General features: G+C 39.7%; 1 protein-coding gene across 4 annotated transcripts in view; it reads right to left on the bottom strand.

Moving 5' to 3' along the window:
* dclk2a (doublecortin-like kinase 2a) overlaps positions 1-12,418 on the bottom strand; it is a 41,569-nt gene that overhangs the window by 12,348 nt on the left and 16,803 nt on the right. For 3 of the 4 annotated variants that reach the window (XM_069166792.1, XM_069166793.1, XM_069166790.1), the window contains exons 3-6: positions 4,680-4,809; positions 2,582-2,680; positions 2,119-2,169; positions 289-368 (exon numbers count right to left, since the gene is read on the bottom strand). In XM_069166792.1, coding sequence (XP_069022893.1) covers positions 289-368; positions 2,119-2,169; positions 2,582-2,680; positions 4,680-4,809 — 360 coding nt within the window. The remainder of the gene's footprint in view (positions 1-288; positions 369-2,118; positions 2,170-2,581; positions 2,681-4,679; positions 4,810-12,418) is intronic. The other variant, XM_069166791.1, reaches the window with a different exon arrangement.

Here is a 12,418-nt window from a genome sequence, read left to right as displayed (position 1 = left end):
TTCCTCCACATCTTATTCATGTAAGAGTCAAGAAGTCAGACCTTTTGTGAGTTGACTTAATAAAAGCATTTGTGTCAATGTGAGATGAAGCATAAAAGTCAGTGACAACATACAAATCGACACAATGGGTGAAAGTTAAATTAAAGGTTCTGCACAATTTATAAGTTTGTCAGTGTCTAACATGTGTGTTATGAGTCTGAATCCATACATACAGAACATACTGCATAAAAAGAATAGTGTAGACACGTTGCTATACACGTATGTGATGCATGTGCTACACTGTCTTACCTTAAAACTGGGAATGATTTGGGGGCTGGTGGGAGATGGAGTGGAGGACTTTGTCGACTTAGGAGTTGAGATACCGTTTACTGTAAGAGAACAGGAAAGAGACATGAAAAAGCAGAGGAAAGATAACTCAATGAAACTCATTATTTGCAGGGAGCACAAGTGTCCCAGTTGCAGAATACTGTATATTTACTTCATCTCCTGTAGATGTATAATAACAATAGTATGTATAAGTCTCTGCCATTTGTCGGGTCCTGCTGCCGCTACTGTTCCTGTCAGCTGTTGAGCTCATGAATGAATGAAATGCTTTGGTTCATCATGAATGGCAAAACAGCGTTATAAATACTCCTTCACACTATCAGTAGACTTCTCATGCACATACAGTAGGAGTGTTTAAAAAAAAAAAAAAAAAAAAAGGTGCGTGAGCACACAGCATGGGTTGAGAGCTTCTATGGTTTGAGTGATTAAATTCCTCAAGAACAGAATATTTCTGCCTCCCTCTTCTGGTACAAATACAGAGACATAATGCGTCAAACTTTAAATCCAAGTATTCATCTGCATAAACCCAGCTGAGCTGAGACAAATCATTTCAAACTGCCTACAGGCTGCGTCTTTGCACTGCTGTTTCACAGTTGTGACTTTTAGTTTCATTCTAAAGTCAAGTTTTTTGCCATTTCAGGTACTTCTAGATCAATATTTGATAAAACAATCGAGTCATGAGATTGAGTGAATGAGATGAGATTACACTGTCGCTTTACATATTTTTCAAGTATATTTTATCTCGAGTATCTCAGCTGCTATAGAGGAACAGACGTGATGTGAAGCTAACTGTTCAGTTAGAGCTGAATCTAATTAGCACCGCCGAGGACTGTATATGAAACTGCCTCTACACACAAGGGAGGCTGTAGCTCAGTGGGTAGAGTGTGTTGCACACTTAATGCAGGTTAAAGAACCTTAAAGAAGGTTGGTGGTTCAATCCCCCGCTCCTCCTGTCCACATGCCTAAGTGTCCTTGAGCAAGACACTGAACCCTAAAATTGCTGCCGATGTTGTGCCATCGGTGTGTTGTAAGTCGCTTTGGATAAAAGCGTCAGCTAAATGTAATATAATAACAAGGCTTTTCAGACTTATTTTTCATCGTCCCTCTTGTGCGTCTGACATAATATATATGATACCATCTTATTCAGTTAAGATGTCTAACAACCAGCATAATGCATCACGTTTTACTCATACTTATGAAAACATGACCCGCAGAGTATTTTTTATGCTTTAAGTCTTTTGTCCAGTGTTTTATACATGTAAGTACAATGATTGTTTATTGGCCCTCTAAACACGAGTGACCTACAGGTCAGTACTGCCTGAATTCCTCCAGTGTAGATACAGACGGAGCTGCTGCTGCTGCTGCTGCTGCTGCTGCCTCTCTGATAACGTGCTGCTTACGTTAACCCTCCTGTGTAGACTCGGTTTAATCAGTTCATGGCTTTAAATCAGAGGACTCTGCAGAAGCTCAGAATAGATAGATGTGTACAGTTCAAAGCAGCTCCATGGCCTAGTCTGAGCAAGGAGAGAAAGAAGGTCAAAAGAAAGTGAGTCTCTCGCGCTTCAATAAAGTGAAAACTTTTTGAGATGCAGAATATGCAGACATCACTGGTGTGGAAAATAAAAAAAATAAAACCTTGTTTGACTGTAGTACTTATTTATTTGCTACAATACAAATTGATGGAAGGAATAAGAATGACTTTGTTCCATTTTTATTTAATACATCGGGCTTCAGTAAAAAAATATTGTGTTGTTATGCAAAAAAAGTGTTTTGAGCGTAAAATTGTAGCCTCACCTGGGGACTTGATTGGGGACTGACTGGTGGAGTAGTGGACATGTCGCCTTGCTACAGTAATATATATAGAAAAAAAAACATAGCAGTCAGACAAATAATATATTCACATTACAGCATACGTTAGAATTAATTGAACCTCCAATGGAAAACGAAGACTGCTGCCACTCCAAACTTGTCTTTAAACTTGATGTAATGGCTTTTACTGATTAGTCAGCATAATTTCAAACAACTTCATCCCAACTGTTGAGAGTTTAAGAACGAGGCTGCCAAATTAAAACACTTAGTGTTATTTGGCTCGAAAAATATTTTCACACATATAATGGAATAATTTCCACAACTTGACCTTTGAGATTGTCTACTTACAAGGCAGTATGTTATCTATGCATGACTATCTATTGATTTTTTTTTTTAAGGATATGGCAGAGGTCTCTGTGTTGTTGTGTGTGAACAGTGTGTGTCTCACCTGCACCAGGGGACTTGCTGCGTCGTGAAGGTCCGGGGCTCTTAGCTGTCCGGCTTGGAGTTGTACAGCGGCTGTACGAGGTCTTCAGCACTCTGCATTCTGGGGATACGACACACTCAAGGTCACGAATGTATATAATGAACTCCTCCTTTCACCAAACTTGTGCTTTCTTCTCAAAAACAGAGCCAAAATAGGAATATGATCCTGGCAATTTATGTGTGCTAATTTAAATACTGCTGGCCACAAATGATTATGGGAACAATGACACAGCATTGTTTGGTCAAAACAAGTTAAAAAGCACAGGAGTATAGAGAAACTGAGGGCTAAGCTACTTTAACATTTCAACCCTGTGTTATTGTCCAATATGTTTTGATACTGAATTCTTTTTCTTTACAGACACCAACATGATACCCTAATGATACTCATGTAGAGTTTATGACTACTAAATTACTATAACCTCAATTGTTTGCAAAACATACCATAGTATCTTTAAATGCTGAAACACATTTTCATTTAAAACATGGAGTAACACAGACACAGATTCATACTTATCAGTCCAGTACACACACTGTAGACTTCTCATAGCTGATGCACTGTATGGAGGAGCATTGCATTGCATTTTGCAGTTTGTATTTTCCTCTGGAATACTAAACCTTGGCTCAAATTCTCACTGCACATCATGAAAACATAAAGGATGTGTTGCTGTGGAGCTGTGTTTAGTAAAAGCAGCTTGTAATGAAGCTTGTATTCATTAGGGTAGGGGCAAGGAGAGCTATAATGAAAGAAATGAAAAAGACACTTATAGTGCATTTCTAATGTGTTTCCCTTGCTGTATATCAGCAGTTTCCCATTTCACCGAGTGATCAAAGCAGCTCTGAGTGTGGTACAATTCCTGGCATGCTGCAAGGATGAAACACCAACAAACCATTTCATTTTTTCTAGGCCGAACCCTAAAATCACTATTTATCTCTTACTAGTTCAGAGGATTTAGGTGGTTTTATCTTTGTTTATTTAACACTGCTGTAACTGGATTATTCTATCAAATTAAGAATGACTCTGGGATGAATGACTGCAAAGCCTAAACACTCACAAGAGATATGGAAATTTAAACAGCTGTGTTTCATGTTCAAAAACGGATGATTTTCTGACGAAAGCTAAACTAAAAGCCAAACTACAACACACTTAATTACATTTTTGTAAAATTTGTTACACATATTTCTCTTTGCTTGTTTCAACTGTAGAGCGTGTACTGGACCTATTTTACGAAAAGGGAGAGCAGCTTCTTAAACTTCAGCAGAGAGTAGAGTGTCCCTTTTTTTGTTCTTTCAAAGACCTAATTCTTAGAAGTGGAGCACCGGAGTGTAAGTGGGACGAAAGCTCCAAAGTATCTCTGAATACGACCGATCCACCATCTCTCATCCTCAGCAAGAGTTAACACTGTGTGTGAGGATGTGCCTCCCTGTTGTTAGCTAACCTGACCAAACAACACAAATATTAAACAGGATGTCAGTGCTTCGGACTGCAACTAAAATAAATTCCTTTTCCCGACCCGGGAGGTTTGTTCAATTTGAGCTGAAGTTCTGCAGAGCTCTGACAGTGAATGCATCTGCTGGTTAAAGAGGTCACATCCTGCCTGAGTTCTCTCAAACTTTCAGTGAGTTTTCTGCACAATGAAGGGGCGATAACAAACAGGACGTGCATAGCAAGTTTAGCACATATAGGAGAAAACATGAACACACTGAAATTTCTACAAACACAGACAACAAGAATGCAACTTCTTTTCCTTACCTGACAGCAAGAATGTGAGTCTGAAAATGTGTTTAGCTGCTGGAAAAATTACTAAATGTACTAAATATGCTGAACTTTAAAAACAAAAGCTAATTTTTCACTATTAAAATGGCAATATTCTGGACCATATTGTATATATGATTGTATAAGAAAAGTGTCTAAATTTACACAAAACTCATATCCTGCTGTCGACTTCCTGAAGGAAAAGACTGTTGCAAGCAGTTGCAGGAGAAGAACTGGAAGGGGAAGAACACCGCTGCTAACACACTCACACAAAGACAGATGTTTAGTTCGTCTTAGTCAGGCCTACCAGTCATAAAGGCTGTGGAAGCCTTACCACTGTGATCCAATACAAAGTCGTCCTGCGCATAGCGGTATTTCTCTGGTCCGCAAGCTATGAACACGTCATCATCCCCGAAGAAGTCGTGCAGGCAGGTAATCTGTAGAGAGACGAACAAGGAGAGAACAGATTTAAAAAAAACGGTAATATTGATCCGAGTGTTTAACTGCCCTGAAGGTCGGTAGGGGTGGTGGTGAAGAAATGATCTGATCTTTATAAGCTATCCATTAAAAGTTAAAATTCTGCTCATACTTTTTTAATTCAAACTGAAATATTGAGGTTGTATTGGCAAAATGTACTTATCATCTACAAGGAATACTTTAAAGCCACCTAATGTATATAGTAAAAGTATCGTTTAAAAACTTGTGATGTCATAAATTTTAGTTCTTAGAAAAATGAAACTGGGTGAAAACTGGTGCAGGGTACTTTATTGTTCTGGAGCTTTTGATCGAATAATCACCTTGTCGCTTAGAAACACACAAGTGAGTGAACCTTCAGTTTAGATTGTTTTGTTAAATGCTGTTTATTAGTTCAAAAATTAACTGTCTTGCTCAACTATGAAATGAACAAGGAAACGAAGCCTGAGAGGTGCTCGGAAACATGGAAAGTTTCTACATCTACAGTTGTGTGGCTTCTGAAGGAAACTCAATCTGCTGCTGAGGACCTTGTGATACATTCAAATGCTCCACAATTAGCACATAAATAACTTGTTGTTTGGTGTGTAAAACCTTAATCTGCACAGTAACTTGTAACTTTATTCATTGGATAAGTATGCAAAATTATATTTATATCTTCATCAACTGAACATTATCGAATACTCTTGGAGGTATTTGAGCAAATGTACTTAGTAAACCTCTCTTTAGGGGTACAACCATGATACACATCTATTGTAAAATGTGTATTCCAGCACAGCTAATTTATCTCTGAATTATTACAGTGACAGATATGAGTTTCCTTTATAAGGCATGGATGACCAAACAGTAAAAGTTTTAGCTATGCATATGGAAATCCATTCGTTTTGATGTAGCTCGCTGTGTGCAGTCCGCTCTTTTAAAAAGGCCAATTAAAATCAGTCTGTGAGATGAGTACGGGAGAGCAAAGTGCAACTCTGCGCACTCTGTGTTAGAGTGAACAGCATAGAGACACAAAAGGAACAAGCTGAGGTCAAATCATCCGACATCCAGAATACTGCAGAGTCTTGAGGGGGAAGCAGTACGGTTGGAGTTTGTGCTGCAGGGTAATTTGTCTTGCTTTTTCTATTCTGTCTCACACTGTGATCGTCATTTTCTCTGCAGCTCCCAATGCCTTTTGGTTTTACACCCACCCCTGGAGACAGAGACAGGATCTACTTTTAAACTACAGAGAGTTATGCCCACACACACACACACACACACACACACACACACACACACAGGTTGCTGTGGGTGGACAAGTAGGAAGACAAAAAAGTAAAACATCCCTTCATTATGCCACCGCCCACCACACAAGTGCACCAACACACTGGCAGTCATTTGTACTGTATGTATGTGAACACACATGCACATGCACACGCACAGACACACACACACACAGACACACACACACACACACACACACACACACACACACACACACACACACACACACACACACACACACACACACACACACACACACACACACTTGAGAGTAAGGGGGGAGTGCAGCATGGCTTAAGATTGTGGGCAGATGGATCCTCTGGGGGAGATTGGGGGCTGACACAGTGGGGGAAAGTGTTTGTGTGAGTGTGCAGGATGACTAGTAGATGTGGATAAACGGCTATTGAAGAGCATGAACAATCCCAACGGGGAAAAAAAAAAGAAAAGAGGTGGAAGCTAACAGAAGTGGAGGAGGAGTGAGAACTCTGATGACTAAAACAGCAGAAGTGTAGTATTGAATACCACAAATACACAGTATTATCGTTCTCTGAGCTCAATTACACATCTATTAATAATAAATAAGACACTTTACATGGCAGTTCTGCTTTGTCTACATTCAGAGAGCACGAGTTAAAATGAAACAACATTCCATGACATTCTCATAAATCATTAAAAATGGTCATATTACACCCTTTATTTAAAAAATAAAAAAAAATCTCTGGGGCAACCCGATGATCTCTTTGTTTGGCAATAAATAAAAACACACAGTGAAAGCAGAGGAGAAGTGACGATATAATATGAGCCTATGCTGAGCTGTGGCACATTATCGAAGGTTTGACATAGCTGGAGTGAACGTCATTCTTTAGACGAGCTCCCACTCTGGAATTTGGCAGCTGATCGCTACGCTGTACTTTCAGGGCACAGGTGTTAGAATCACCATGGCAACAGCCCACAAGGATAGTCCAATGTGTGTGTCAAAGATGGACTCTGGTGTAGTGCGAGTTTATGTGGCGAGAGATTATTATATGCAGACATTAGGTAATGTTTCTCATTGACCTCTGACCTTAATCCACATACTGCTTTCTGGTGTGCAGATGTAATCAGTAGTGACACTTTCCTGTATTTTTCCATCCACTCAGCAAGCTGTGTCGGCGTGAGGCTTGCTGGTCATTTGTTTGAGGGCAGTGTGAGACAGCAACACGGTGACTGCTGAGGTGAGCACTGTCCCCTGGCAGAGAAACCACCTGCTGGGGTGACATCAGCAGTCAGAGGACCTTGGTGACAGTTTAAAACGTCTGACATTTTGGGATGTTCACCTTTTCACTCTGTCCAGCTGTCAAAAATTACACGACCAGCTATTCTCAAGATCACAAATTCACATGCTCCAAAAATAATTTGTTTAATCCACGCAAAAAATGAAGTGTAATTTTTTTTTAAAATTTGCTGTTTTGTTGGGGCTACGTGCTGGACTATTTCTGAACCAGGTGTAGTAACTTCCTCGGATCACAACTGGTTGCCTGGCAACAACTTAGTCCAGCGCTTAATCCAATAAAACGCTAAGTAAAAATGTTTAACGTCACATTTTTATGTATTAAACAATCAAGATGTCGTGTGTTTCTTCGTGAGCTTTGGAGGTTCTAGTGGGCGGATTTTGTTTTGGACAGCGACTGTACATGTTTGGCCATTTCAGAGAGTGAAGCTGTTGAAGGATTCAAACATAAGCAGTATTTCAGTGTTGTAGCCTCTCCAAATTGGGGTAATTTTTTACTTCTTTATAAACTTATGGTAGATGCATTTCATGAATTTATAGTATTTTGAGGCCTTGGAAGCATTACTTGAAGAAAACAATCTCAACTCTCAAGGTCCAAATAGTTGTTTATTCAACAAAATCATTCAGGGATTGTACAATCACTGCACAGCAAACAAGTAAGTGACCCGAGTTGAGACTGTCAAGAAAAACACTGTCAAGCTCAGCGTTTCCTAGAGGTCCACAGAAACATGGAAAGTTTCAACATCTGATGGCTACTGAGTGATCTTAATCTGCAAATGAGGACTTTGTAAACAGTTAAATGAGTTAATGTTTTGACAATGTGCCATTAATTTGAAGCCTTTATTTGCACTAACTTGGAACTGCATTAATGGAATAAAAGTAGTGATGGAAAACAATATTTATATCTCGCATCAGTCTGAAATCTCAAGTACAAAACAAGTCCCTCATTTACAGAGCCCATCTACCCGTGATAGACAATATTTCCACTGTCAAATATGCTATTTTCCCCAAATTTCCAGTATTTTACAATAACTCTTTTTTTTGGTCATTTTATTATACAGTTTCTGCAGTATTTTTTTATGTAAAATAATTGCTTTGCTCTGTGCTACCAGCTCATTGAGAAAGGACCATTAAAATCAAAGGTTCTTGTAGGTAGATTTTGTTTCTGACGGAACCAGAGTGACCATTTAAACAAACCATCTGCTGCTGTAGATTCAAATTTATTTGGACAGATACAAGAGATCTATCGATCTTCTTATTCTAACTCTCCAAGAGGAAGAAAATAAGTCTACTTCCCAAATGTAGAACTACATGATACGGTTTGACAACCAAAAGCCAAGCTTTACACTTTCTGCTCCGCCACCGCAACATAAATTACCTCATGAATTGAAATCCTATTTGAAATCTATGCTTCAACAGGCCTTCGCCAAGTTATCTTGCGGCTGCCCCGGGACATGCTTTTCCCTGCAAACCCTTCTTCTGTGAAGAAAAAAAAAAGACCCAGACTGGAATATTATATATCTTTGTCGAGAAAGCCTCTGGCTGCATTCTCATTTACTTTCACCCCTGCACACACCTCTCTCTCTCTCTCTCTCTGCAAGGCTATCATTGCAAAGGCCTGTGATAAAGTACTTTTCAGCCGGCCTGTGACGCCCCGGGGAACGCAAGGAATAGAGATGAATTCTGCCGGCACGGGCACCTTTTAAATAGGCAAGAATGAAAAGAGGTCATGTGGTTAAGAACTTATGTTAAATTCCACAGTCTGTGAAATTATGGTGTTTTAACTGCACTATTTACAGTGTGGAACGTGAGTGACTGTATATCAAGTAAAAGATGATGTGAAATCCTTCGAACAAATTTGTTTTTGTTTATTTTGCAAACGTTCCCTATTCATTTTTGAACTACGAGTTGAAGAGTGTGAGGTCATAAAAAGATATATATTACTCATCATATCAACCTAACACATTAAGCATAGTTCACTTCCACGTTATAGAAATATAAGAAAATTTAAGAACAGTTAAATGACAAACTGTAGATAATTATAGGGGGAAATTAAGCATTGTTTAAAAAACAACAGAACAGCAGCTGAATATCTTGCTTTTGCTGACCTCCAGTTAACTTTTCACATCGCTACAGTGATGCAGAGGTGGACATTAGGTTGTGTCTGTATGCCGTGACATCCCAGTTCAGCCCAGTACCACACCAAATCATGTAATACACCGGTCAGTTGAAAAGAGATACCTTGCTCATGCTTGTTCATGTGCCGTGCCTTGATGAAGGTACATGCATGTATGATCAGGGTCAAAGTAGGAGGTCATGTGCCAGAGGTCAAGTGACGAAGTCCAAAAGTGCTAAAGTCCGAGTAGATGGGGAGGTAAGTTTGAGGTGGTTGTATGGATGAGACCCAGGACTCTCACCAAGGATGCCTGGATTTGAGTCTGTGATAAAGCAATGTGGATTTCTTCAAAGAAATCTTTTCCAAACCCTAACCAAGAAGTTTTGGTGCCTAATCCCAAAATTGTGTTTTTTTTTTTACCTAAACCTTACAACAGTTTTTAATGCTCTAGACGAGGCAAAACGTGACCGACACAATATGCTGTAGAGAACTGTCTGGTGTATTAGATGTTTTGGCTTGACATTGGGTGGCTAATAGGAATCTTTTGACCAGACTCAGGTGTAGTAATCACGTAAAAAACATGTAGTGGTTTCAAGTTCAAGAAGAGTACTTCAGAAATGAATGCCAGCAATTTATTGACATTAGCTAATTACTGGTGATATTAACTAATCACATTCATGAAGATAAGGAGGTGGTCTGTCAAGCTCTGCACTCACTCATTATGGCTATGATTAGATCTCTCCAGCTTCTCACTGTTGTGCAGTGTAGCTTGATTTCTCGCTCCTCTGCCTCAGTCTCCTGCTCTTCTGGTTTCTTAACCCAATTCTCAAAGTCAGCATCACTTGTAGATTTGTATATTTAATATACAATATTTCTCACGGAAATATGTGCAGTAAATGGAAACTTTAATATCTATAAAAAGTAAACAGTTACTGGCAAAATATTAGACTTGAAAAAGATTAGATACAACATGGAGACTATGCGAACATAAACATAACAAGAAGAAATCTGCAATCCGTGTATGATTGTCAGATTACATTGTCCATGTTTGTCTTTGCTCTTGTCAACCACCGCCAGAATAAACAGCCAATGGCCCTCTATTGCCAACGCCGTCCTGTAGGGCCTGTCTCAGGCAATCAGTGAAGTGAACTGTTTGCTGGGTTCTGTATTGGCTGGGTGACATGTCTTGAGGGTAAAACTGAAATTTGCCCTCCAAGATGCGACACTCCCCCTCCTCCCGGATTCTGACCTTCTCCTGTTCTCACCATCCGTCTGTGTCCTTCATGTTGCCTGCTGTGTTTTTTTGCCCAGAGAAGCTTGGCAACAGAAAAAATGCAGGACAAGGCCTTCCCATGTGAGAGTAATTCAAATATAATAACAAGTAAGTGGTTTTGATTTTCAAGGCATGAAATCAAACTAAAACATAAATTATCTAAACATCATCGCAGCTTAAAGTATCAATACACTGCACTTTAGATGCAGATTTTTAGGAGGAAATGTTCTTCTCATTTAAATAAGGGCTGGGTGCCACGAACAAATGTCGCACAACAGCAGGTGCCGAGTATTTAGGGCAATAGAGAGTCTGCAAATGGATGAATAGGACACACACAAAGTAAAAACTCTCCCTGGGATGGCTGCTGAGACGATGATCACTGTAATCAATGGGTACATGAGCTCCATGTACCTCCAAACCCCTCATTGCTGCTCAGCACCCTGAGTCAAATGAGAAAAGAAGGTGGGTGTAGTCCAGAGGGGGAAACAGAAACAGGAAGATGAAGATCTCAGCTTCTCGCCTTTGGGAAGGTCAGCCTCCACAGCACGCCTGCTGTTACAAAGGAAAAGAGCCTTTCATGGTAAACTAGAGGCTCATTCTTTCAACAAGCTCAAGCTCTCACTAACACTACACTTTTACTTATTTAATATGCAGATAGTGAGATGCCTATTAAGTTTGTCAGGGTGATGCTCGAGCTGAAGCCAACCTGGTTATTAACTCTGTTTGAACTCTTACAGATGCGGCTTCCCGAGACAGTTTCCATAATTCCTCCGGATTATAGCGGTAAATCTCAGACACGTGTAACAGCCAAGACGAGACAGCGACGGAACGAAAATGAGCAACAAGAAATCTGAGCCCATCATTAACTTACTCCCCATTAGTCACATTAACCTTTGTTTTTTTTATATAACAAATTCAAATTGGCCCAACACTTTATCTGGAGAAACTGAAAGCACTTTGGAAGAACAGATTAGTAAATTCAAAAAGTCAGATTCCCATCATTTTCAGACCAATTCACAGAAACTAACCCAGTGTAGTAAACTCTTCCGCACTCCAGCCAGGGGCTTGTTGGCCTCTCACACATTACACAGCTGTCTGGCTCGCTTGCTCCCTCTCCTCCGAGTCGTATTCACACAAAGATAGGCATTACAGTACATAACTTCAGTTTGTCTGATTGTACATTAGTGCCGAGCTCTTCACACTAAAAAGGAGCTGTGCAAGAAAAAAATGAAGCCTCAACATGCACACACAACAGCCCGGATGAGCCTCAGCAGATTACCTTACTCATTTAGAAAGAGAGACTCCCAGATTTATGGAGCTATTAAGAGATCCACCAGAGATGCATAAAATGTTTGTTTTTGATGGCACTTACCGTGATCCTTATTTTCCAATTAAAAACCAATATTACTGCTTCATTTAAAGTGGCTACCAGCCAATACATGTTCAAAGTATAATTATGCAGTTTCGGCAGAAGTCTCCAAAGATCCAAAATAAAAACCATCTGTCATTAACACTCCTAAGCCAAGAAGTATACCTCACGATAACTAAAGAGACCATGTTTGATGTGCAAATTAAACTCCAAGATCAGGAACAGATGCATACTTCAGCTGTTAGGATCACTTGCACATACAGCTCATAATCTGCCCTGCACAA

Source organism: Embiotoca jacksoni, unplaced genomic scaffold (assembly GCF_022577435.1).
Source record: "Embiotoca jacksoni isolate LCO1_2020_lvr unplaced genomic scaffold, fEmbJac1.0.p SCAF_4, whole genome shotgun sequence".
NCBI classification, from domain to species: Eukaryota; Metazoa; Chordata; class Actinopteri; family Embiotocidae; genus Embiotoca; species Embiotoca jacksoni.
Note: the sequence above shows the minus strand (reverse complement) of the source record. Positions and strands in the feature narration are given on the sequence as shown.